At 40.6% G+C, this 27414-nt stretch overlaps 2 protein-coding genes across 4 annotated transcripts in view; one reads left to right on the forward strand and one right to left on the reverse strand.

Moving 5' to 3' along the window:
- Window positions 1-843: 843 nt before the first annotated feature.
- LOC306774729 (protein Dok-7-like) lies at window positions 844-24650 on the forward strand. Of its 3 annotated transcripts, none has more exons than XM_079264884.1 (13): window positions 844-921; window positions 1036-1081; window positions 1881-1963; window positions 3074-3224; window positions 4918-5118; window positions 10036-10155; window positions 16170-16280; window positions 16772-17625; window positions 20217-20285; window positions 22697-22751; window positions 22924-23055; window positions 23151-23366; window positions 24525-24650. In XM_079264884.1, exons 1-13 carry the CDS (start codon window positions 868-870, stop codon window positions 24644-24646), a joined length of 2214 nt encoding a protein of 737 aa, XP_079121010.1. In that variant the 5' UTR covers window positions 844-867; the 3' UTR covers window positions 24647-24650. The 3 variants fall into 3 exon arrangements, with proteins under 3 accessions (XP_079121010.1, XP_079121011.1, XP_079121012.1); XM_079264885.1 differs by having other exon boundaries at window positions 16173-16280; XM_079264886.1 differs by lacking the exon at window positions 20217-20285.
- A 1405-nt stretch (window positions 24651-26055) lies between these two features.
- Window positions 26056-27414, reverse strand: part of lrpap1 (low density lipoprotein receptor-related protein associated protein 1) — a 28416-nt gene continuing 27057 nt past the window's right edge. Inside the window, exon 8 of the mRNA XM_079264887.1 lies at window positions 26056-26193. Coding sequence (XP_079121013.1) covers window positions 26125-26193 — 69 coding nt within the window. The 3' untranslated portion in view covers window positions 26056-26124. The remainder of the gene's footprint in view (window positions 26194-27414) is intronic.

Below are 27414 nucleotides of genomic sequence, written 5' to 3' on the forward strand. Positions count from 1 at the left end.
TTTTTTTTAATTGATTGTCAGAAAACTTTGACTTTTTTTCCAGTTGTTTTTCTAACCAGAGATGAGTCATTTCACGTCTACAATTTCTAATTCTAAGATGTATATATGTGGTGTATAAGCTAGCTTTAGCTGTTAGCATTCTCTTGTTTTCCGAATATGATCGTTAACTAACATTAGATTTCCTCTATTAATATAAAACCTGTTATAAGGACACAAAATATTTCAAAATAAAAGATGTTGCTGTATATCTGTGGTGGTTTCGTGTTAGTATTGAAGGAGAATCCCAGAAAACATTTAACCAATTAGCAGCATCATGGTAGTGGTGTCCACCTTCTTTTCTTAAATATTTATACATATAAAATGTTAAAACGTGTTAATTCAACCCCATTCTGCAGTGGGACCAATTCAACCAGTTGGGTAGTTTTTTACTCTTACCAGTTCATTCAAAGAGGAAATAAAAATGAATAGTTATGTTTACATAATTAAATGATTTCAGAAAAATCTTATATAATTTGTAACCTATTGTTTAGGTTTAAATATAGTTGCTTCATTTAACATCTCTCTTTGCTTCAGTGTTATTCTCAGACAGATTATGTGAGACTCCGCAGACAGATTAGCATTAAAGTGACACAAATTCCTGTCTGACACCCGGCTCACAGAAAGTTGTGAAGTTATTTCATTTTAATTCAATTAGCTGCATTAACAGCAATAAGCACTTAAAGTGGGATGACAACTGAACCAACTTGGCAGCCCCCCCACCTTGTGGGTGTGACTGAGTGAAAGTTTCTGGTGGTGGGGCTTGAGCTGCAATGGCTATTTTGGCCCCCCCCCCCACACACACACAGCTGCTGGGAACCATGACAGAAGATGACGGATACAGTTGTCGCAGAGGGACAAGTCAAGTTTAGAGATGGAAAAAAGGTCAATTCCGCAGATTTTCTTCTGATTTTACACTTTGGAATGTGCTTCAGTTCTTCCAGGAATACCAGACGGATGTGTTTTGTGATTATTGTGTCTTAAACAACTTCTCCACAGTGGAAGACCCGATGGGTTGCTCTTCACAAGCCCTCTCCTGTTGCAGGTAGGCGTCTATTTCTACAGCCCACTCTTATTTTTTCCCAGGCAGATTTGCACATTTTCACACCAGATCTGCTTATTCATCCGTATCATCTAGCACTAATCTCAGATTTCCTGCTCTTTTAACTCATCACAACTTGCCAATTGGTCTCTTGGCTGTGTGCCGCAGAGTGCAGCATATCTGCAGACACGTGTGGAAGTTTTGCAACACCCCAGATGGATTGATCAAATAATTGTGAACAGAAAATTAATTTACAGTGTTGCAGACGAAACACAGATGAAGAGTCGGGAAATAAATTTGGGATGGCTTTTCAGTCCTTTGTTTGGATTTAAGGTTAAGGACTTGAAACCTTTCCAACTAAAACCATAAAGAATAACATCCCCACGGTCTGAAGGTCTGGCAGAACAGAACAGCATGTCTCCCAATCTGAGCACATTAATATAAGATGCTATGGGAACAGCTTACATGTCTTTCAGCATACCAATACAAGTGGCCCACAAAACCACTGCCACGTCCTTGAAGGAAATGGCAAGAGTGGTGGGAAGACTGCTGGCTATTCTACCCCACCATTAATATGTGTATAGCAAAATGTGAGTGTATTTGTGGCCTGGCTTTCATTTTCAGCTGTGCCAGTGGATCACTTTATTGTTTTAGGGTTTGTTGTGACAGCTGTGTCACAGACAGACACAGAGCAGAGCTAACCTAAAGCAACGCTTTCATTAATCAGCATTGTGATGTTATGCAGAAAATTATCATATTAGCCTGTCAGTCAGTAACGTTTGTCTGTCTGTCTTTGCCTCAGACTGCTTGACGTTGCTTGTGTATAAAGAAAAGAAGAAAGGAAAAGGCAGCAGCCACAAGGAGAGGCTCAATGTGACACTGGAGGTACGTTCAGCAGCATTTTTGGTTGCAGATCTGTAACAAATGTCCTGCAGTATTTTCATGTTTTAAATAAAGTTATGTGAATGTCACATGACTGCATAAGGACCAGTTAAATCAGGCTGAACTCCAAAGATGCCTGGATCAATCTAACAAATCTGGATCTGAGGTACAGGGTCACAACAAAGGCAGCATTAACAGTTAAATTGGAGTTTGGGCACAAATTTGCTTCATTATAATTTGTAGGGATGCACCGATATCGTTACCAGTATCGAATCCATACCATGTGTGTGTACTCGTACTTGGTATTAATAAAAGTGTTCTGATACCACAACCCATACCCGATACCACACTAGTCAAGCCAGTGCAGATGTTTGATGACCTGCTTTAGACGTGTTTTAAAAGAAATAAATTCCTTTAATGTTAAAATGTGGCATTTTTTGTTACACAAAAAGTCAGATCTTTGTTTCAAAATGACACATGTATGGTTGTATTTGGGTGAAACATGCCAAATAAAACTTGTTAAAATTGTTAAATCTGTATTGTTAATTTTTTAAAAGGAATTTGTATGAGTGAGGTAACTTCAGAAAGGATGTTTTTTTTTCTAAATTACACAGTCATAACAGCAATAATAACCATAGTCACAATAATGTTCACATAAACAGATTTGGTATCGGCAAATATCGATATCTGCACAAATTTCATATCACCGTATCGTATTGGATCGGAACTCCCAAAAAGTGGATCGGTGGATCCCTAATAATTCGTATGCACTAATTCCTGGAAGAAATGTAATTTAAAATCTGTATACTTTGATCTAATAAACCGGAGGCTCACAAGACCTTCTGTACACACGCGAGTCCAGTTTCTCCAGACAGAGATCTCACTCTGCTGTTTAAATCACTTTCTACTTTGTTCTCATGTGTCAGCTTGATATGATGTGATCAAGCTGATATGATGTGACTGGCTGGTAAGGTCAGACAGTAATCTTCCTGATCTTAGTCCATGTCCGCTGCAGGAATAAAATATTTTATATTACATTAGCATACAAATACAAAGACAGTTTAAAGGTTTATTGTTAGTCTGATTTTGAGTCTGATTAAATCCTTCCTCCAGGGGATTTGTGGTGTGGGACCAGGGCCTGGGTATGATGGCGTTTCATACACTCTCTCCATCCTCTGCTTGGCACACACACTAGTCCTGGGCTTCAGCAGCCGGGATGCCCTGCTGGCCTGGGATGCTCGCATCCGCTACAGTCTGGGGGAAGGTTAGTGGTTTGGTCTCGTGTGCATGTAGCAGTACTATGTCGTCTGTTTAACACGTGAAGAATCAGTGTTAGGACGTAATACACTCACACACACATGGGTTAGTCTTTGCAGTATTTATGAAAGTCAGAAATGATTCCAGAAAGTCATATAAAGCTGCAAGTTCAATATTTTTGGTAAGTATAGATCTAAGAACCTGTTAAAAGTGGGGGACCTTGTAGTCTAAAAACCGTCCTTCTTAAAAAGTGATGTCTACATGGAGAGTTTTTATGTCCCAGGATAGATTCGAGACAGATGGATTGTTGTATTTATTCTAATGAAGTCAATACTACCATCAGACTCAGACTCGGTGGTTGAGGTGTACTAACCAGTTCCATACTGATCAATCAAAAACTAAATTAATTTTCCGCTGTCTTTCCTGAAGCTACCTTTCATTTTCACTGGCTCGTCCTTTCTGCCAGTTGATCGGCTCCAGAACCTGGTAGGGATTCAGGGTATGGCATTAAACTGGTTCAGGTCATACTTGGAAGGTAGAACCATGTGTGTGAGCGTCGGTGGCTTTGAATCTGTAACTCCTCCGGTGTCCTACGGGGCTCCTCAAGGATCTGTTTTAGGGCCTCTCTTGTTTTCGCTGTATTTGCTACCATTAGGGTCCATCCTGTGATGACATAACATCTCTTTCCACCTATATGCTGATGACAGCCAGATATATTTACCCCTTAAATAGAAGGATGTTTACTCTCTCACACCGCTACCCCTTCTTGAGGTACTGAGGTCCAGGCGAAAGCTCAGAGGGGACAAAGCATTTGCAGTTGCTAGAGACGCCACATCGTTGCCAACTTTTAAAACACGCCTAAAGACCCATTTTTTATGATCTGGCATTTTATCCAGTTTGAGATTCTGCTTTTTATTCTCTCTTATGTACTGCTTTATTGTTTTTGTTTACTTTTGGTTGCTTTTATTGTTTTATCTTTTATTTCTTTAACTTCTATTGTTATAATCTCACTGCATGTCTTTAATGTTCAGCACTTTGTTGCAGCTGGCGTTGTGTGAAAGTGCAATATAAATAAAGTTGAGTAGAGTTGATCACCTTGACATGAGGACTGATTTACATGTGTGTCCCTACTTTATGTTCACATGAGTAGTTTTCATTGATATTTAACTTGTTAGTGTTATATAGTGATCGTTTGCTCATGACAGTAATGAGGTATTTAGGTGTTTTAGGGTCCCTAAATAACAGTAAGGCTTTTCTTTCTTCTCTTCTGACTGGACCTTTCAGCTCCCTGAAAGCAAGCAGAGCTGATGCCTTCAGCTGAGTGTCTTTGCACTAAATTCTTTTATGGAAACTCTTTTATACACACTTTTTTTTTTTAAAGATGATTCATTTTGATCTAATTCATCTTCATGTTGAATTTTCTTATCTTGAAGGTGGTTTGACAAAGAAAACTGCACGTTTCTATGCAGTGTAGAACTGAGTAAAGTCCCATCTGAGTCCAGAGAAGCTGAACTAGCAGCTTATTCATCATTAACTCAGTCATCATGACACGTGTGTTTTATGCACTTTGTTGCTCTGTTTTTATTGTCTGTCTTGCCATGTGGCTGATTTTTATTTTTGATTAACGGCCCTTGATGGGTGTGGAACACATCCTTTCTCTTTTCTTACTCTTCCATCTCATCTGTCTCGCTCTCCTTCAGTCCACAGGTTCAGCGTCGGCGTAGAACCAGGCACCAAACTGGAAAGTGGCCCTGCCTTCCTCCACCTGTGCAACAACCTGCTGGCCCTCAGTCGGGGCCTCCCTCCGGTCGTCATCGGCCACTGGAAGTTGTCGGCCTTGCGTCGTTATGGCGCCGTCCCAAATGGATTTGTTTTCGAGGGGGGGACTCGCTGCGGATTCTGTAAGTTACTGTTGGACTGGAAGAGATCATTTGAACAAGTATGCTTGAACATGTTTTATTTGGGAGCAGTTGATTGAAAGTAGAAAATGAGCTGATTTCTAAAGCACAAGATAAAATAAGTTGGAGATGTTCGACACAAACACTGCCTGTAAATCCTTTTGTTTATGTCAGGAGTCTTGTTTTGGTTCCCTTTACCTGCCAAAAGGTTCCTGTTCTGTGACATTTCTTAGGATTTTTTTTTATAATATTACCATTTGGAGACAGTGGGAACTTTAGTTAAACTTTCAACTTGTGCATGTTGTGGTAATCACATGATCTTTGGGGGAGATTTAAGATTATTGATCTGTTGTAGGAACTTTCATCTCAGTTTATTCCAGTTCTTCCTTGTCTTCTGTCTTTTTTCTCAGATGTTATGATGTACAGTTAGACGCTACTCACCTGCACCCACTCATACCTCTACACATGAAATATTTCCACTGGCTGTAGCAGAGGAGAAGGGTGGTCCTTTACTGAAGCACGTCCACCTTCAGCATGCTTGATCTTAATTAGTGATTTTGCAGACAAATAACAGTTTAGATTTACAACTAAAGCTGAAGTTTGACCTCTACCCATCCTCTGCTGGGTTCTTCTGCTTTGGTTGTTTGAGTTTTCAGGGATGAGATGAATTCTCTGACATGCGCTGACTGCTGAGTGTTTGTATGACATTTCAGGAACCAGAGTTTTTAATGAAATCTTGGAATCTCCATAACTCGGCCTTTCTTAAAGACGACACTGAATTGGTTCTGGCTGTAATCTGACCTCAACCTGAGAGAGAAACTCAAGGATTTTAGTGTGCAGGTGTTAGCTTGCTGCTTGCTGTAATCTTTTTTAAAAAAAATAAATAATTACTTCGATGGACTGGGGACATGTCCAGCGTGTACCCTGCCTTTCGTCCAATGACTGCTGGGATTGGCTCCAGCTTCCCCACGACCTTTCATTGGACCAAGCGGTTAGGATGATGAATGAATGATAAATAACTAAATTTACTCTTGAGATGGCTCAGGCAGGTTTATTTCCACAATTTTTAATGAAATTCATCAAAGTCACTGCAAATTTACTTCTACCAAATAGTAGACCAGGACCTTAAAGGGTTAAACTGGATCCTGAAACTAACATGGAACTAGTGTCGAGCAGAAAGCACAGGGATGATGTGACCACGTCGTCAGAAAGGTTTCCCAGTTGTACAACTGTAGAAGCTGATGGTTCATTTGGACTTGAACGCACCTTTTTCCTTTGCTAACATTAAAAACTCAAAGTTTTACTGCTGAGGCTGAGTTCTGGTGATGCTGTTGTCTTGACCAGAAAGGACAAATACAAGCCCATTTTGTTTTTCAGTCTTAATGAAAGGATGTATGAATTTAAAGGATGAGAAGCGTCCATCGTGTGAGTACACCAGACCATCGGGGGAAGAGGCAGGAAACACCTGACATGATGACAACTGATGTAGAAGTTTAAAATCAACAAAAGCCTTCAGACCAAAACTAATAGTGAAAGTTATGGATTTTCAGTTTGAAGCGTTCAGGAATCCTCTGCATGTCGGGCTGATGGTGGGCATGAACGGGAACAATGAGAGGCAGCTCTGAGACTGCACCAAGTTTAAACCAATCTGCAAACATCTACTGGATTCCTGTTCAGTTTTTCTGCGTGACAAGAGCTGATGATGGTGTGTGTGTGTGTGTGTGTGTGTGTGTTTCTCTATGAATACAAGAATAACTATGTGGTTTTCAGGCTCTGGTTTCAAAGTTCTCATGAGCACCATCTATAAATATCAGTACCGGACCCTCAGTCTTATGTGAAGTGTCTCGTGGGTACACATCCAACCACACAGTTCTCCTTCACTTCGTCTACATATTACCCAGCAGCCACTGGGGCAGCAGAAACGAGAGTGTGATGTTAGTCAAGTGACATTCCTTGCATGAGTGCAAGGAAAAGTAGAGCATTGGTTTACATTTTTACATGTTTATTTGTATTTACTGGGCACGTGCAACACATTCCAGTGGTCAGCAGGTGTTTTATGGGCGGCAGATGTTCAGCAAAAATCCTTGCAGATACCTAAATCCATTACCGAGCCATGGGCCAAGCTGCATGCTGCCTCAGCTTTGTGGTGTTTGTGTTGCATCGTTTGCTTAACAAAAGTGTGGGCAGAACCTTTCGAGGTAATAAAAAAAGAACACAATAAGCTCTGCTCAGCCTATTCATCTTATTCAGCATGTTCTGTAAACACCAGCACAGGAAATTATTTTTCCTCACTCCACCTTTAATCATTTCAAAACTCCTCATTTCCTTTCTCCATATGTCATTTGAAAGGACTCTCAGTTTTCTCACTCATCTCTCCTCCTCTGCTCTCGTACTTCTATGGTAAATTATGCAAAGGAGTCCAAATGATGAGAAATAAAGAGGCTTTTTGAAATGGTCGATAAAACATCAGCATTTTTTTTTAACCATCTCTGCTTTATTTCCCTTGAGATCTTCTTGTTGCTTCGACAAACTATTGAGCAAATGTCTGTCATCTAAGGCTGCTGTGTGCTGTTCTTTGTGCTGAGCTGCATTTAGAAAATCAGCTGCACCACAGACGGCTCAGTCTCTTGCTGTGGAGATGAAGTTGTATGCTGAGGTGAGATGAAGAGCCTTTTTATTGCCGTGGAGACACACAAACAGAGAAATGCACTCCCTATAGCCGCGCTGCCACTTCATCGGCATGGTGGGCAGCCGGTCTGAGTAAAGTCTGCTGCAGTGATCATTTGGAGGCTGCAGGATGTGCTTACACATACCAGCTCTGCAGAAATGTACTGCATGATATCAGCTTCTGTTTGATGTTATAAGACCGTTGCTTTCTACAGTCGATGTCCCACGTTGTGGACATTCTGGTTTATCAAGTGCACATGTGTTGATTTCAACCCTCTAACACACACACACACACACACACACACACACACACACACACACACACACACACACACACACCTAGTAAAAAACAATCCTCTGCAGAGATTGGACAGCTATCCGTGTCCCAGATAAAGAGGAATTTTAATCTGGCGTGCTAAATCAGCAGTGTTTCCATGTCCCTCAGCAGGAATAAACAGATCTGGTAATATGTTGTTGCACGTGTGAGAATGTTTGTCCTGTGTGTTGTGCATTTGGTGCCACCGGATCAGAGGGCACCCAGAAGTTAAATGCAACTTAGCAACTCTCCTGCCAGGTGGTATTAAAGTGTCGGTGACTAACAGAGGACACAGCGTCTGACTCTCCACCTGTCATAAGATGTGATTAATTATCTGGAGTGGTGACATGGAACACAATCAGGCTTTATGTGACACTACCTGCTAATTCATCTACGTTAATATGCAGAGGTTGGATGCTGAAGCATCTGTGTGCAAGAAGACAGAACACATTTAAATAAAAACTAAATATCACAGGAGCATTTCCATGCTGCTCCATTTTCTGTTTTCATTCCCCATTTGAGACATTTAAACTCTGCTTATCATTGTATTTAAGTTATTTTATAGACAAAATTTGTCAAGGTTTTCAGTCATCCCGGTCGTGATTTCCAGCGTCGGTTGAGTCCTGTCAGAAAGGCTGGGTTAGGTTTCTGGAAGACGTCTTCAGACAGCGACAAATGATCCTGTGCTGAGTTTAGAGATGTCTCCATGAAACAAAGCCCAGACCTGCTTCAAATGTTTCACAACCTCTGGATTCATTTATTTAATTATCATTTCTATTGATGGGAAGTTACAACATAAGTTTTTTGCCTTATCAAAGAACAAATGCAGGATTAAAAACTAGATTTATCTAAAACCAAACCTCATTGTCATCCTTAAGATTCATCCAGCGTCAAAATACATACTAGGAATGACAAAGTTGCATGTAGTAGGCAATCAAGTCTAAAATAAAAATAAAATTGATTGATTAATTTGAACTTATATATATATATAATATATATGTATATATATATATATATATATATATATATATATATATATATATATATATATATATATATATATATATATATATATATATAGAGAGAGAGAGAGAGAGAGAGAGAGAGAGAGAGAGAGAGAGAGAGAGAGAGAGAGAGAGAGAGAGAGAGAAAATTTTCAATTTCAAATTTTTTTTGTTCATTTTGGCTTCAGATATTTTGCAGAATAGTGTGAGGTTGGGATGTTGCTGTCATGTACTTTTACACTGAATCAATAGAATCGTGTGTGAATTCTATGCTATTATTACTGGACCCTTCCTTCAGGAGCTCACTGACATCTGAAAACTTCAACATGCCTCATACCAAGGATCTGTCAGCTCTGAAATTCAGAGCAGGGAAGGAATTTGATCCATCTCAGCATTTCCAGCCAGTCATCATTCAGGAAACTCTTTTTAATTATTTAACTTAAAGATGATGCTGCAATGTATATTTAAAAATTCACTACATGAAGGACAAAGTTGACTTACAAATGCAAACTTTCTGAAAGTTGTTACTTGAAAAATAACTAAAAAAGAAACTTTGCTGAGTGGCACAACTTCAGAGTCCGATGTTGTTATTCCCAAAGAGAAATTCCTCCCAGCTTATTTCCTTCCTCATTATCAACAAATTCAGGTCCACAAAAACAAAGATGATTGTTGTCCGCAGCCCCCTGAGTGCAGCCCGGGAGATTTTGATGTGTTATTATATTTATCTTTATTACCAGTGACACTTTTCTCTGTGGGGGCTGCAGTAGATACAAGAGTGGGAGTTTAACAGATGTCATCTTTATAAGACCTGTACAAGCGAGGCTCCTATGCTTCTCCTACTGCTGCCATCCTGTTTATCTGTTAACCATGCTCTTTTTTGTCCCATCCATCATATAACTGATTCCTCCATATCTCTTTTCTTATGTTTTCCAGGGGCCGGTGTTTTTTTCTTGTCCTGTGCAGAAGGAGATCAGATCAGTTTTTTATTTGACTGCATCGTCAGAGGCATCATGCCCAGCAGGGTCCTACATGGCTTACCACCTAACTCTCCAGGTGAATACACTAATACTGATAAACAAACTTTATTTATAAAGCACTTTAACACAACGGCAGCTGCAACAAAGTGCTGAACGAAGAAGTAATACGTAAAAACGTGTAGAGGGAGATCTGAGTGGAAGTCAAAGGAATAAAAGATAAAACAATAAAAGCAATCATTAAAGAAAAAGAAATAAAAACAATAAAACATTGAAAAAAGTAAAAACGGTCAACAAGAGAAAATAAGAAACAGAGTCTTACACTGGGTCATAAACACACAAAGTGTGTTAAACTGATACATGCAGAAACGTGTGCAGGCATGAGTACAAACATCAGGCTTTCAGGCTTTATATGTGTCTTGTCTGGAGTATAATGACGACGCTGTAAAGAAAAGGTCAGTCCCTTTGGTATGTGACTTTTTGACTTCTATCATGAGGGTTTACTGCCTGTTTTAGCGCACATGTTTAGCATTTGTGACAGGCGCCATGCTAAAGGAAACAGCACATGCTTTAAACCCCAAGGGTCACCCAGAGATTAAAGGTCCTAGCCTTGTGTGTGAATTCTATGCTATTATTATGCGACGTTAATTTCACTGGACTCTACCTTCAGGATCTTACTGACAGCTGGAAAGAGAAAACTTTAACATGTCACATCCTAAGGCAGCTCCTTTATACCACACACAAGACTAAGACAAAACATTGTCCAGAGGGTCAGCCCAGGCAGAAATAGTCACAAAAACATCATCTTTTCATATCTACAAACACAATTTTCAGTTTTTTTTAACTAATGGACATAAAATGACTTACATGTAGAGACAGTCTCATCACATTTCATGTAAGGCATCATAATGTCTGTATTTACGTGTGAATATTTCATACCCATCTCTTAAGCCCCAAAGGTTGTCATTGGGGTTTCTGCTTAAAAATAACACACACATCTAGCTAACAGATGATTTCTCTGACATTAAGAACTCTTTCTAAACTGTCTTGGTATCAAAATTTAGTGAACAAATGTGACATTTCTTCAGAGGAGAACATTTATCACAGAAAATTAAGATGGATCAGGGAAAAATGAAGTTTTTTCTTCTTGCCTAAATATTCTTTGGGATATTATCATGTGCAAAGTTTTATGTTGCTGAAGTGAAACAAAATAAAGTTACAGAGGTTTTAGTAAATAAATGACAAGGCGTTTTACAGCCCTTGTTATCAGGTGATGAATCTGGAACACACAACTGTCCCAGTCTTTAAAATCCTCTCTAGCACTTCTTCTGCAGTGCAGTGCTTCTTTTGGGATGCCGTTTTATTCCAAAGGAGCTAAAAATGGACCAAAACACAGCAAATAGGTGCATTTCTGCACAATACTCATGCACAAATAAACACTAAAATAGGGCACCTAGATGTACATGAATTTTGTGTCATGTTCCAAAATATTTGTCTTTTTCAAATGACTTGTTGCAGAGTTTCATCCTTGTGCTTCAACAGGGTGAATTGAAAACACAAATTAGATTTCTTATGTTGTTTTGTCTGTTCAATCGGATTTTAACATCTGCAGTAGAGTAATAAACATTATTTATTATTATTATTATTATTATTATTATTATATGATTATATTCTAACTGATATGAAACATCTTGTTCAGTTTGCATATACAATAAAAAACAGCATAAATCACAGAGGAGTAGGTATAATTACTGGAAATGTAACATGAAGATTACCTCCATGTTTCTGGAAAGTACCTGTAGCTTTTGTCTTTAGAGGCGTACAGGCTGACACAAAGCTGGATACACAAACATTAGCAGTTCAAAGAAAACCCCAAATAAAATGTCAATAATAGTCATAGGATTTAAAAAATAGAAGAAATCTTGAATTGAACCTCAGAATATAAACATCTAGGCTTTAATCAACACAGTTGTTTCAGAGACGTTGGATGTAAGTAGAGCTGACAGCCACTATACATACATCTTTCATCGTTTACACACACTTCAGCTAAATTGAATGTGAGATGGACGCCTGGATTAAAAAATCTGTTGCAATTTCCTCAAACAGTTTGTTGATATTGGACTGTCAGAGCAAACTCATCACTTCCCCATTGCAGACATTAGCTACTGCTCCTGTACTTTACACTTTTTGCGAAGTCATCCTAAGAGCTTGAATAAAGTTCTTGGTTCTTGAAAATGTTTCTGCTCTCATTCAGAAGGATTCCTCAGTGCTTTGGTTGTTAAAGACGTCATCACTTATCAACTGTTTACCTGAAAAACCAAACATATCTTGGTCACTAGGTCCAATGAGCGAGTGGAATATGAGCCCTGCTGGGTAGGAAGGTCACACCTGAGACCATCTCATCTTTTCAGGGATGGTTTTTCCAATCAATAGCGTCTCTCTCAATCCATTTATCTTCCTTGTCCAAAATGTGGACATCATTGTCCTCGAAGGAAGGTCCTTTATTCTATAGAAGTGTTTTTCTGTTTTCCTCCATCGTACTGCAGTGTGTAGACAACGTCATTCAGCCACAAAGCTAAACAAACATGTTTTTATAAAAAAATATACATACATTTAGCAGTATAATAGTTTCTGACCCAGTTTTTAGAAGTTTTAGAATGATTTACAGCTTTTCCCTTTAAATCAATTCAAATGTTTATATTCATTGTTCGTCATTGAACATACATAATTTATCTAATAGGCATGTTGAATACAGATCCTTTCTCACAAAAAATTTGATTGTTTTCACCCATTATTGGCTTTTCTTCACTGCTGTTTTTTTTGGATGGCTTTCCTCTATTTTTAGATGCATAAAAATCACATACAATAAGTTAACAGTGAATTCCTGAGCCTTACCAAACAGAAAAAGTGGTTGATTTACTGGTAAAAACATTTTTATTGAAACAGTACAAAAGATTCCCTTTTGTTGTTAAACTAAACAACAATGTGTTATTATAAGAATTTGTTTACTGTTTTTTCTCTATTGTTACATCACCTGATAATAATTTCTGAAATTTCTTCATTTTTCTTTTAAAGTTTAATGTGTGTATGAGTAAACATTTGCTGGTTAACACAAATCATGTTTAAACTAAACAACCTGATTTGCTGAGGAGGGTTAGCTATTTTAATGGAAAGAAATAGGAAAACACGGTTCCTGAAGTGAAAATGACGACATTCAACCTGAGTTTCTCTGCTTACATCTCTAACAGAAGCCTGTCTACGTCAGCCTGCTCCAACTATCCTGGGGCCCCATCAGATTGAATGCTGCGCAGCAGCTATAATTAGCATGGAACGGCTAAGTTAGCTCATGTTAGCCGACACCTTACATAGCATAGTGAAGAAACTTGGCGTCTGCACATTAGCATTAGCAGCAATCCAGAGGCAGAGATCCTGGAGTTAAGTTGTTGACATGTATTTACTCAAAACATTCTGACCCACTGAAACGTGAGCTAACCGGGACAAACATCCACCTCAGCAGCTGCAGCTTTCCACTCATCTGCCTTTACAGCATGTGCACAGACATTGGTGTATAACTGGGGGGATTTAATGTTTTAAGGGAAATAAGATAATAGATGCTGAATTTACACGCTGGTCTAATATCTGGAGACACACACACACACACACACACACACACACACACACACACACACCAGCCATCTGACTTTACAACCTCTCCATGTCACTATTGGCTTCCAAATAAAAAAGAAATATTGCTTTCTAAACCGTTATTTTAATTATTTTGCTTAATAAAAGTAAAATGAGAATGACCTCATATGGCATTGCATTGAAGCTGTGGCAAGTGAAGGCATCATAAGATCAGAGATGACCAGAATGTAATCAGCAAGCTGATTTAGACGGATTTAGAGTTTATCGAGCAAGATGTTTCAGAATGTTTTAAATTATAAATATCATACTGGGCTTTAAAATGATCTAAAGCTTTTTCATATTTGTAAGAGTTTCCCTCTCATGTTGTCACGGCAAGGAAAGTCTGCCAAACTGGATTGGACCCAAGATGCAGACAGCACGTGAGGAGGAGCACAATTTATTGCAAACGTATGTAGAATGGCTTGGGTGTTTTCTGTCCAGGTTGTGTTTTGTGACCGGGGTGGTTGTTTGGCTGGAGGGGGTAGTCAAGTTCCCAGGCGTGGTGGACAAGATGGCAGGGCGAGCAGGCAAGCAGAGCAGCTGGAAATAACTCTTGGGTTGGTGGAGTGGATCCAGGCGAGGCGAGGCAAGGCGAGGCAACGCTGTGTAGATAGCAGGAGCAAAAACATTGGTTAAATAACTCTTCGAGAATACTGAGAATCTCAAGGAGCCGGATTTACCACAGGTACTGTGAGATAATCTGGCGGAGACGGGAGCTCTTGCTTAAATAGCAGTGCCAGATGAGCAGCAGGTGTGTTCCATTAGCACTCCAGACTCCACCCTGAGCCACCAGGAAACCTGCTCAGCCCCACCTAAAAATCCAGAAGAAGAAAAAAACAACACTGCCAGGAGAAGCCCATGACGCATGTTTGATAATAATTTCCACTGTTGGTTATGTTTTCATACAGCGACCTTATGGAGTTTCTCCACAAAAGCTGTCAGTCTGAAATAATTGCTTTTTCCATTCTGAACATAAGACAACAAATGTGTGATTAATATTTTTTTCTTTCAGTGGAAGAAAGCATATCCAGAATGAGTCAAAGGTTTTAACAACAATCTAATAAGAAAATGTATCCAATCTTTTGACTGGTAGTGTAATTCTACCCAGAATTCATTTTATTGTATCCACTAGTGTGGAGTTGGTAAGTTGTATCAAACTGTATCAAACTGTATCATACCATACTGTATCATAATGTATCATACCGTAGTCTGGATTGTCCCATGGGACTTATGGGCCCACGCCCACTTGGAGCCCATGTAGGACAAACACCAGCATTTTGGACATGAAACAAAATGTAAAAGCCAGATAGTTACACTACAGTGTACTGCTACTGGTACCATTGGCTAAGACATGTTAGAAATGTCATTTCACAGTGTTTCATTCAGTTGTGGTGGGGAAGGGGGGCCCTGGAACATTCTGGGCCCAGGGGCCTGTACACTTTTAATCCGGGCCTGATCATACCATATCATACTGTATTACACCACACCGTATCCTACTGTTTCCTACTGTATCCTACTGTATCCTAGTGTATCCTACTGTATCCTACTGTATCCTAGTGTATCCTACTGTATCCTACTGTATCCTAGTGTATCCTACTGTATCCTAGTGTATCCTACCATACCATATCATACTGTATTACACCACACCGTATCCTAGTGTATCCTACTGTATCCTACTGTATCCTAGTGTATCCTACTGTATCCTACTGTATCCTAGTGTATCCTACTGTATCCTAGTGTATCCTACTGTATCCTACTGTATCCTAGTGTATCCTACTGTATCCTACTGTATCCTAGTGTATCCTACCATACCATATCATACTGTATTACACCACACCGTATCCTAGTGTATCCTACTGTATCCTACTGTATCCTAGTGTATCCTACTGTATCCTACTGTATCCTAGTGTATCCTACTGTATCCTAGTGTATCCTACCATACCATATCATACTGTATTACACCACACCGTATCCTACTGTTTCCTACTGTTTCCTATTGTATCCTACTGTTTCCTACTGTATCCTAGTGTATCCTACTGTATCCTAGTGTATCCTACCATATCATATCATACTGTATCATACTGTACTGTACCAGCTTTATTGAACAGAAAAACCCTACATACAATTAAAATCATATTTATTTTCATGTAATTTCAGATTCTTGTAAATTCCAACCACGTTTTTATTGTACAGGAACTTTTACTAATAATATAAATTTGATCAAAATGATCTATAATTTATCCAGTTTAGTCACTCCCAGTTGTTACAAAGGTTTTTGGTAAAATACAAAAGAAAACTGAAATTTACCAAATATGATATAAGAAATAAAAGTCACATCTGCAAGGATAAGGTTGTTGTGAGATCGGCTGCCATTATGACCGTGTTTGTGTGCTCTGTGCTTGTGAACAGCAGATGCAAACGCTGATCCATCCTCAGCAGAAGAGCGGATCAGTCAGGAAACCTCCGAGCTGGAGAAAAGACTCAGCAGGTTGTCTCAGTGCAGCCTGGCAAGCAGCACAGGTATGAAACTCCATGCAGGTTTCGGTCAACCAACACATTCCTCGTAAGTGCTCTGTGCTGTAGTGATGTGTCGTGCACCATCTGGGGGCGTTCAGGTGTTGCTATGAATTATGAAACCATTTGCCATCACTCAGCCTGCACACTTGGACTCGCAGGCCTTCTGTCATCAGAAAAGTTTAATCACTTCTCTGTATCTATGCTGACCTTCTGGGAAAGTTTTGTCATAATTATGTGCATAAATTAGTCAGAAATGTAAAGTTCACTGCAGTCAAATGCCCCATGATTCATTTGCTAACTGCCTGCCAGGCCCAGTGAGGGTTAGGGAGAAAAAATATTGAATCTCTGCCTTTGTGATGCAGAAACTGAAGGACTCCAGCAAATTCCAACTTTTACATTTCATTCTAAAGGACTGTTGAACTGATAAGTAAATGTTGTAGTTTGTGTGACACACATAAATCACTTGATCTTCATCTCTTTCTTCTCCTCTTCAGCTTCCTCTTACAGCTGCAGCACATCTGTTGCCGGCGACGACCACAGCATCTCCAGTTCCTCCTCTGGCCAATCAGATGCAAGTTATGGAAACAGACTTCCATTTTGGTTGGAACCATCAGCTAAGCTGCACCTCTCCAGTGAGACGGCTTCCAGCTCCTCCACCCTGAAGGCTTTGACCCGCTCAGATGACCGGCTTCACGCTGCTGTCATGAGTTGTCCATCCTCTGTCCAACTCCTTCCTCGTGGTCTCCATGACAGCGGACGGCAGAGCTCGTTGGACAGTGGGATCGGGATCGCAACGGGAAGTCAGTCGTCTTACTCTGGAAGTTATTCTTCCTGTACAGGTAGTCTGGACATGGCCTGCCAAGGAGGTGGAGAGGAGTTTGGCTCTGTGGTCAGTCTTCCTGCTCATCCTCCTCCTCCTCCCGCTCCTCCCCCAACTCCTCCCCCATCACCTCTTCAGCTCACAGTAACCCCAGAACACAAGTCTGCTTTCACCCCCCCCTCCTGCCCATCCAGATGCGTCTCTGGAGCATCTCGTAGACACAGTGAGGAGTATCAGATCCCGAGCCTGATCAGGCTGTGGTACGATACCCCCAGGAGTCTGCTCCGGGTGCTGTCACCGAGGGAAACGGTAACACCTGAAGCCCCTCCTGAAACGAGCAGCAGCAGAGTGAGCAGTGGAAACAGTGAGAAGCAAACATTCAGGAAAAGCCCCACAGGCCTGAGGGCTCAGCGTCAGGCAACCATGCAGCGCTCACACTCCTGGGGCAGTGAGAGGGCGCCCTCTGTGGACAGTGAGGGGAGGTCCACTCCGAGACCTCAGCCAAGCCGGGATTCTGAGGAAACACAGGTACAGGCAGCAACACACTCTGCTGTTCCTTCCTCTGTAATGCATCACATTACTTCTGTACTCAAAAGGGTGATTTTTGTTTGTTTGTTTGCTTTTACTTGATTATTTTATACACTAATATGGCATTCTACCCTTTCATCTGAATTATTTGTATCTGGTTTACATCAAACCTGTGTAACTCTGCTGTGTTCAGTCGTAGTAGGGATGCTAACTTTGAGATTCTGAAACAATGATCTGGTATAAATACACTTTATAATATTCAGAAAGGCTGTACTGTGGCATAGTGGTCAGCACTGTGGCCTCACACAGCAAGAAGGGCTGGTTTAATCCTCGGCTGGAGCGAGGTTTGGCCTTCCTGTGTGGAGATACTCCAGCTTCCTCCCAACATCCAAAGACATGCATGTTAGGTTGATTGGTTACTCTAAAATTGACTGTGGGTGGTTGTTTGTCTCTGTGTGGTCCTGTGATGGAATGTTCCCAGCCTTTTGCCCAAAGACTGCTGGGATAGGCTCCAGCTTCACTCCGACCCTTTAGTGGACTAAGTGGTTAGAAAAATGAATGAATGAATGAATATTCAGATGTGCAATGCATCATTCTGAACATGTACTTGAAAGTATTAGCATCCCAAATACATTTAGAGTACTGTATATGTTAAGTGTTTAATCAGTGCAAAACATGTAATCTTTCCTTATAAACCACTTAAAACTCCTGCTGACTTTTCCTGTCATACTGCAGAAACGTGCATGCACCATACGGCAGAGTAGACCAGGACAGGAATTAGTAAAACCAGTATTATTTGTGTGAATGAGTTTCTATGTGCATTGCCATTTTTATTTTAACCACTCAGTTGTACCTTTGTAGTTATGATCATTTTAAATCAAGTTATTTTGACATTTTAACTGCACATGGGGGACCACTAGGGGTGTGGGTGGGCCCAAGCAGCTGTGTAGTTGGCCTATGCCGTGTGCTGGCTCAAGCTTTCCACATATAAACCTTATTTAAGCTTGAGGTTTTACAAACTAAGTTTACTTTCAAATGTCTTAAAAGCTAAAAACCTAAAAACGGCGGTGCAGAGATGCTTCCCTGGAGCTGATGTGTTTTTCTGCCACACTAAAGCTGCTAAAAAGGATTTTTCAGTAAAATTACTAAAATGTTATAATTATGACAAAACTGACACATTAATAAAGTAATAAAAAACATTGCTTTAATATTTAAAATGTAAAGTAAAATGTTTTTGTTTTGATCAGTAACCACACTGTCATCATATTTGTTGCAATGTCAAATGCAAACTGAAGAGAAGGTAAAACGAATGGACATCAGTCCACCTTAATCCTTTCTTTTAGATGACATCCTGGATTAAAATATGTTTCAGTGCCTTGGTCTTGTGGCTTGGCAGCTGCTTTGTTTGTATCCAGCATTCAGCATGGAAACACAGTAGGAACAACCTGCATCTATTAACATCGTGAAGGTCGGTGTGTGACGCTGCTGCTGAAGCTGCGGAAATGATAACAACTCACATTATTATGATTATGCTGTAATGGAGCACCCTGAAGCTTGGGAAGCCTCATCAATGCACCACAAGACTTTTCTTATTAAAAATATCTGTTTTTATTGTGCGTATAGAAGCAGAGATGCCCTTCCCAGCACTCTGAGGATGCGTGCACAGATTCTAAATTAAGATTTATCTGTCGTCTCCGTGACGTTGGACGTCTTTGGTCTGAAGACCACAGGGTGGGGAGGTTCCCTCTGCAGACGGAGGTGACTGAAGTGCTCCTTCTCTGGGAGGTGACCATACAAACTGCCCCCCCCCCCCATACACCTGCTTTCAGGTACTCCTGGTTTTCTCTTTCATACGTTAGCCTAAAACCAGAACAGCTCTCAGAAGACTTCTTCCCTCCGTGGTTAATTCATTTTCTTCTGGGCTGTGAAAAACTCCTTGCTCTTGTAGGAAGTAAATTATCATCAGAGCAGAGCAGAAACAGCATGTCCTCTGATTCCTGACAGCCTGTGTGGGAGAGAGTGTGTGTTCTTTATGCAGGGTGTGTATACGACTGCAGGGAGGGGTAAAGGTGTCTGAGAGAGTAAATGAGTCCTGATGAAACCGCCAGAAATCCCGAGAGGAGTCTGACGCTGCACGAAACACAGATGAGGTTTTTGTTTTAATTCATCATTTGTCTGGTGTTTAGTGTGCACACCTACTACACATCCCGACTCCATCCTGACATACTTCTAGTATGTTTGTTGAAGTAAATCGTTTGACAGATCATTTCACCGGAGCTCCAGCTCGTTTGGCGGCTGCAGGGAGGAGAAGCTGAAACAGAGACTCGCTGATGACATTTGTCATGTCTGAGGCAGGCACCCTTTTGTTTCATGTCGGCGCCATCTCCCAGATCGTCTGTTCTTCACCTCCTGCCCCTGCACTTACTCTCATCCTCCTTTCATCTCCTTATTCATTTCTTTTTAAGCCTTTGTGTCCACAGCTCCACTTCAAGGTGCACCTGCTCTTTTCTTTTAGCCATTAACAGTGTTGAATGTTGCAGTGAAAAAGGTAACCCTGCCTTCATCAGGACCCCTCTTGTCTCCCCTCCCAGTGCCACCGTGGTTTGTACAGCCGCATCATACCACAGCAGTGGTGGTCAGCGAGGAGATGCTCGACTCAAGTAAGACCAGAATCGCTCATTTCATGTGATTCTCAGGAGACATAACGTTTTTAATTATATTTATAATTAAAATAATTGTGGATGTGCATTTTTCTGTAGACTTTTGTTTTTCCTGGTTTTAGATGGTGAAAGTTGGTCCATTGTAATGTGTCCAGATTTACATATTCAGATTAGAAAAAGTCTTAGTTTAGTCTGATTTTAAAGCAACAGAGCTGCATTTATATGCTAGATATAACAAATATTTCATTCACACCCACACAAGCTTTAAACTACAACCCCGGTTCCAGGGAAGTTGGGGCGTTGTGTAAAACGCATAAAATACAGAATACAATGATTTGAAAAGGATTTTTAAATGATATTAAATTGTTTGCAAAGATAAGATGTTTAATGTTCAAACTAATAAACTTTTTTCTTTTTTTTCAAATATTCAGTCATTTTAAATTTGATAACAGCAACATGTTTCAAACACATTGTGTCAGGGTCACGTTTGCACTGTGTTGCATCAGCTTTCCTTTTAACAACACTCAATGTGCGTTTGGGAACTGAGGACACTGAATGTTGAAGCTTTTGGAGGGACAGAAGCAGGTGGAATGCTTTCCCATTCCTGTAAACTGTGTATAAAAACAGAATACAATGATTTTTAAATCATTTCTAGCCTATAATAAATCATAAACAGTCCCCAACAGTCCGTAGTTTCTGTTGTGGTATTTTGTGCTTCATAACGTGGGAGACAGGTCTGGACTGCTGGCCATACACCAAGCCATGCTGGTGTAACATGTGCAGAATGTGGCTTGGCATTGGTCTTCCCCGTGCCACTGGCACCAACACCCCCCCCCTACCATCACAGAGAACTGTGCACTGATAACCATCCAGATAGTACTTCTCCTCTTTGGCCCAGAGGAAACCACGTCCATGATCTCCAAAAACAATTTGAAATGTGGACTCATCAGACGCTTCCAGTTCGCATCGGTCCATCTCAGATAAACTCAGGTCCAGAGAAGCCGACGGTGTTTCTGGGTTTTGTTGACGTATTGCTTTGACTGGTGTTCCTGAACCACCGTGGTGACGTTCTTTACACAAAGGTCACTTTGTTTCAATGTTGGGTTTTCCCACTGATGTGCAGAGATTTGTCCTGATTCTCTGCATCTCCTGATGGTATTAAGGATTGCAGATGATAAAATCCCTGAATTTCCAACAACTGAATCATGATAAACGTTCTTACACTGTCTGACTTTTTTTTCACGCAGTTCTTCACAAAGTAGTGAACCTTGCCTCATCCTTGCTAGTAAACGACGAAGCCTTTTAGGCCTATAAAGCCAAATGTTTCATGTTCTATACATACAACTTTTCAGACATTTTGCATCACCTTTTGTAAGAAACTGCTCAAAACCCCGTTGTACACAATCTGATCCTTGTCTCCTGCCTAACAGAGTCGAGTAATCAGATTACACTACCAGAAATCACATACCAAAAACTATTTTTAATGTTGTTAAATGGCCAAATAAAAACTTAAGATAAAAAAAAAACTGGACTTATCTCCCAAATTTTTCTGAAGTTGGGCTTTAAATGGTTAAAGACGCTCCTTTTAGCTCCAGTTACAACACTTACCAGTTTATATAAAGCCTGTTCACCTGTGAAATGTTCTAAACAGGTGTTCACTGCCTTCCCCAGCTCTCCCAGTCTTTTGCTGCTCCTGTCCAAACTGGAGCAACGTGTTACAGGCAATAAATTCAAAATGAGTGAACATTGAATATGTTGTAGAGTATTCTCTGTTGCCGTCATCCTTTCGGGTTTTCGCTGCAGCAAATCATCAGCTTCCAGTACAGAAGCCACATTCTCACAGATGTACTCTGGCCAGATGCCCTTCCTGATGCATTTCTGAGTCTGGAACCTCAGAGCACCGTTGTGTTCCAGTCGGGGGTGCAGCATAGGGATGAGGACTCAAACCACCGAGCTTTAGGTCTCAAGGCAACTGGCTATACCACCTGAGCCACTTATTCAGTTGAAAGTTATACATAAGAGGGTTGCAAATCCTTGTATTCAGTTTTCATTTTACAAGTTTAGACTTCGCTGGGATTGAGCGTGTTTCTGTTATTCAGTGTAACGTTTTACACCGACGTATGTCCAGATATGCAGAAACATGAACTAACCTCTGTATTATTATGAAACATGTACAAACAACATTGTAATTGCTGTATTGCTTAGAATTACTTCCTTCCACATCCCTGTAGTGACCTAGGGTGACACTTAAACACTGCGACCTTATTGTGCTCATATTTATGCGCTTGTTCATTTTCATAAAGATCCCCAAACTTCTCACTTGCAGCAGTAAAAACTACGGTGGCTGAGATGTGACATTATATAAAAGGTTATTTTTTATTCAAATTAAAAATGGTTTTCCGTCTTTCTAGGCTTGCAGTTCTGCACCAGCAGGCCCATCACCGCCCTTCACTTCGGTCGCACAAGGTGTGTTTGTGAACTGTGCTGACTCACTTTAATTACAGTTTACTCCAGATTTATGCCTACTTATTAGAATTTATAAATATGGAGACAGGTCCGTTTACATGATAGAAATATTCCCGTTTTCTCATCGTGTGCTTTGTCTGAACGCATCACCAGTCTTTCCTCTGTATGACAGAGAAACCCAGTGACATTGTGGATATTGGCAGCATGCTGAAAGGGCTCAGGATGGCGCTGCCTTCTCCTCCACCTTCAGCTCCTCCTCCTCCTCCTCCTGTAGTTAATATTCACACATCAACATCAGCATGTGGTAAGAAAAGGAATTTCTGATAAAGTGAAATGTGGGAAACAAAATAACATCCTGCAAGAGCAGACGATCCTCTCTGTGCAATCTTTCCCCCTCAGCTACGCCCCCCTACGAAGCTCATCCGTATGCATCCCATGGTGCCGGACCTTACAGGGACAGCACTGCTAATTATAATAACATCCCCATCAACCCCCAACCGGCTTCGGCTGCAGAGCTCCTCTACACGGAGCTGGACCTGCAGCAGCACGGATCCCCGTCTACCTCCAGTCTGTACAGCCCTGTGAGGGGAGACCACCTGCACATCTACCGACCCAGTAAGACCACTAACAAGCTTCTATTCCAGTTCACATTTTTTTCTAGTCTGCTACCGTCGCAGTCCTACATTGTGAGCATCATCACACATTGCTGTGTGTGAAGATGCTCTCAGGGGCAGGTGGGTCCAGGTTGTCCTCGAGGGTCACAATCCTCCAGGTTTACCATGTATCCCTGCTTCAAAACACCAGACTCAAACAAATCAGTCATTTTGCAGAAATGGCTGTTGGATCCATTTAACAGAAGTCAAGTGCGATGGAGCAGGAATACATCAAAAACCAGCAGGACAGAAGCCCTGAAAGACCGACTTTGGACACCCCTGGTCTGAAGGAAACCAAAGTGGAACAGTTTAGTTTGGTCACATCATTATTCAGATGTGTTTAATCGTCTGATGCATGAATTATTAAAAAACCAACATTTCTCCCACATTTATCACACTTCTATGGAAATGCTTCTCTACATTTTTAATCTTGACTTTTCATTTAGTTTTATCTAATCTATCAAATCAAATATATTTATAAACTAATCTCATATTAGTCAAAAATTAATATTCTATCAAAATATTAACATATCATTTCCTTTTCTGTTTTATCAGTGTAGTAAAATTGTTAATTACAATGCATGTATACACAGAGGATTTCCTAGCATCTTGTTATCCTACAGCGAGCGGCAGCGTACAGGATGACTCACTAAGGTCTGTTAACTTGGCTGATAAGCACATACACCATCCTGGCTCATGTTTTTACCTGAAAACGTCATTTAAATAGGTGTCCACCGTGCATGAAAGGGTTCATTTATTGATTGTCCTACATGCTGATGCTTTTAATGTCCCACCTAAACCTTCCAACGGTTTTGTAAAAAAAAAAAAAACAGCAGAAAAAAGTGTTTAAATCAACTCAGTTTATCTTGACATTCGAATAAAAAAAACGTGTTGACAAAAAGTGCCGGATTTAAGCACATTGACATATTTGTTCAATGACAATAAAGCAATTAAATACACTGAAAAAGCGATTTACAACATTTTAAACATAAAACAACTCCAAGGTTCGAATGTGGAGTTTAAAAACTAAACATGACAGATTAAAACTGGATGTGCTGACAGCAAGTTGGAAAGGATTTGAACAAAAACTTGTTTTTATCTCCCCTTCCCCCCCAACCAGAAGAGGGTCTCAGCAGGTATGCCCACCTGAACATCGCTGCCATGGAAACGGCTCAGAGAGTGGGGGCGGAGCATGTGCAGGGCAGGCTGACTCAGCTGGAGAGCAGTCGGCCACCAAACTGACTCTGCACCACACAACTCCATGACGCTTCACTTCATGCTTCAGGTTCCTTCTCTCCCTCCAAAATAAGCAGAAATGCTGGGATGCAGCAGGCTGTACCCATCTGTGTTGTACTTCATCACAGCCACAGCTGGTTGAGCGTGCAGAAGTTCCCACAAGCGATCCATTCCACTTAGAGAAACAAAGGTGTGGGAGCTCCTTATGCTCAGCATTTCTGTCACTTTTAAACCAGCAGACCAGTCATTCGCTACATGACCTCTGTATCAGCTGAGGGTTCAGGATGCTGTCAAGATGCCTGGGAAGCAGTGGATTGTGGCAGAATGGCAAAGTAAATATTAGTACTATAATTAGGAAACAAAGATAATCCCGAGCTTTGCTTTGCATCATACTGTAAGTTGTTAGGCTTGGATGGCATTCAGGAACTGTCATTGTCTGGAGATAGACTCCTCCCATCCCTATCGACAGTTATGAGCTCCAACTTGCCAAGCTATCATTCCACATCGGAGCAGCGAAGCAATAAGCAGTTATATCCCGGGTGTAAATTACATTAACCTAGGCCCATGTGGCCCAAGCAGGACACGGCTGAGTAATCAGCCAGCCAGCAACATCATCCATCACAGCAATCAATGCTTCTGCTGATCTGCGTGAGGACAGGAACTGATTAATGAAAAAAGTTTAGGTTCCTCATCCTCTTCTTAAAATGCCTGGGACAAAATGTTTTTTATAGAATAGAGTCTCTAAAAGGGAAAAACATTGTGAGGAATAGTCAGATAATGAACGTTTCAGAGAGAATATCCTGTTACTGTCACCACGGCAACCATTTTCCTCCACTGGAACTGTAAACATGAACGGTTTCTTTAGTCCAGGATAATCTAAATCATGTTTAAACTAGATTTTATTTATTACATTTATGCGTTTGTATTTTACTGAAAATTCATTTTCAGGTCTGGATCTTCTGTATTTACTCTCTTAATCTACATTTTAGAGCAGAGGTGTCCAGCTCCGGTCCTCGAGGGCCAGAATCCTGCAGGTTTTCTATGCATCCCTGCTCAGACACACCTGATTCAAATTAATTAGTAGTAGAGCTTAATCAGTTGTGCACGTCATTGGCTGTTTGATCCATTTAGTGGAAGCTAGATGTGTTGGAACAGGAATACATGGGAAACCTGCAGGACAGCGGCCCTCGAGGACCGACTTTGGACACCCCTGTTTTAGAGGAATCAGACAAATTACAGCAACATTACAGCTGCGAGCCAATACTCAGTTCAATCTGATCAATCATTTCTGAAGTGCTACGTCCAGCTGAAATGTTAAGGGTGTGATATGCATCAATTCTCACAATTTGTAAATTATTCATTTATTCTGTGATTTATATTCTAAAAAAGGTGAAAATTCTTAAAAAAAATATTTTGACAGCAGCTAATCAGGAACACAGCATGTCTCCATGTTGCTTCAGTGATGGGATCAGGACCAAAGCCTCTCAGAGCTCATTGTGCTGAAGACCCTGGCGGGAAATCTTGTTGGACAAGTCCTGCATGTGTTTTTTCATCTGAAATCAGACAAGAAAAGTCACATTTAATCTGATGATTGTTTAGCTCAGCTGCAGACTGACACTTTCTCTGTGGTGAAGCAATTATTCTACTTTTGACACATTTTGCAACTGCAAAGTTTCCAGCAGAAAGGTTATTTTTGTTAGTTTGTTTCATAAAGGGAAAATGTTTCTGTCTGGCACATGATGGTGGACGTGGTCTCTGGATCTGAAAAGAAAAGCCAATGCTGTTTTTTTTAAAATCTAGAATCAATACTCTCTACTGTCCAGCAGGAGGCGACTCCTGTGTTACAAAAAGAAGAGATTAAGTTCACCTTCACACTTGGTTTTCTACTTCTGCCCAGTATATCCCAGTAATACACTGTGTTTTTACTGCATGATCTCCATTTTAAAGCTCATAAATGTATAAATTAGAAACTAAAACAAATGCTGGTTGTAGAAAAACTGTTTTTTTAAAACCAGCTTCTTGGTTTTAAATTGTTTAGCAAAATAATTCACTTGGGGGAACATCTTGCGTCGGTCTATTTTTTAAAACAAAGTTGCTTTTTTTACAATATTATTGACAAATCCATTAAAGTAGCACTTTGCAACTTTCTGATCTTCGTAAAAAAATGTTTCCGACACATTTTTATGGCACAATGACATTTATCATGTGCACTGCGGGGGCCTTTGTAGCCCACTTTGTGTTGCAGCCTGGAGCTGAACATCTGTCACGGCTCAGTTTTACCTCCTTAAGTCATGACAGGAAACCAGCAGGGTCCACATGGTGTGAAATGCCAAAAACATCAAAAATGAAAATTCAGACAACTGTCGTCGTTCCCTTCCAGTTCTACCCCCCCTTTCCCTTCGTTTCTGCTGAACTGACAGATTTTCCAACCAGCACACAGTGCTTTATATTACAATTAGTGCATTTAAACATAGAACAAGCCTTCACACATTTTGAAAAAACACACACACCTCATTTCCACACACGTACACAAAAAGTGCCATAAAAAGGCTGCAGTCACATGGTGCAGGGATGCAGGGACACATATTTTTAGGGTCAGAGAGTTACAAGGACTACTTAGTGGCATCCTGATTGCAGGAGACATAGATGAGGAGGAGGTGCAAGGTGCATTAGTGTGTGGGGTGTGTGTGTGTGTGTGTCAGGTTCCTGTGTGGTCGGGTGTGTGCATGCATAGTAGCTAGAAAGGCGCCTAAATCACCTGGGATGCAGATAAG

The sequence above is a fragment of the Telmatherina bonti genome, assembly GCF_933228915.1.
Source record: "Telmatherina bonti genome assembly, chromosome: 3".
Taxonomy (NCBI): domain Eukaryota; kingdom Metazoa; phylum Chordata; class Actinopteri; order Atheriniformes; family Telmatherinidae; genus Telmatherina; species Telmatherina bonti.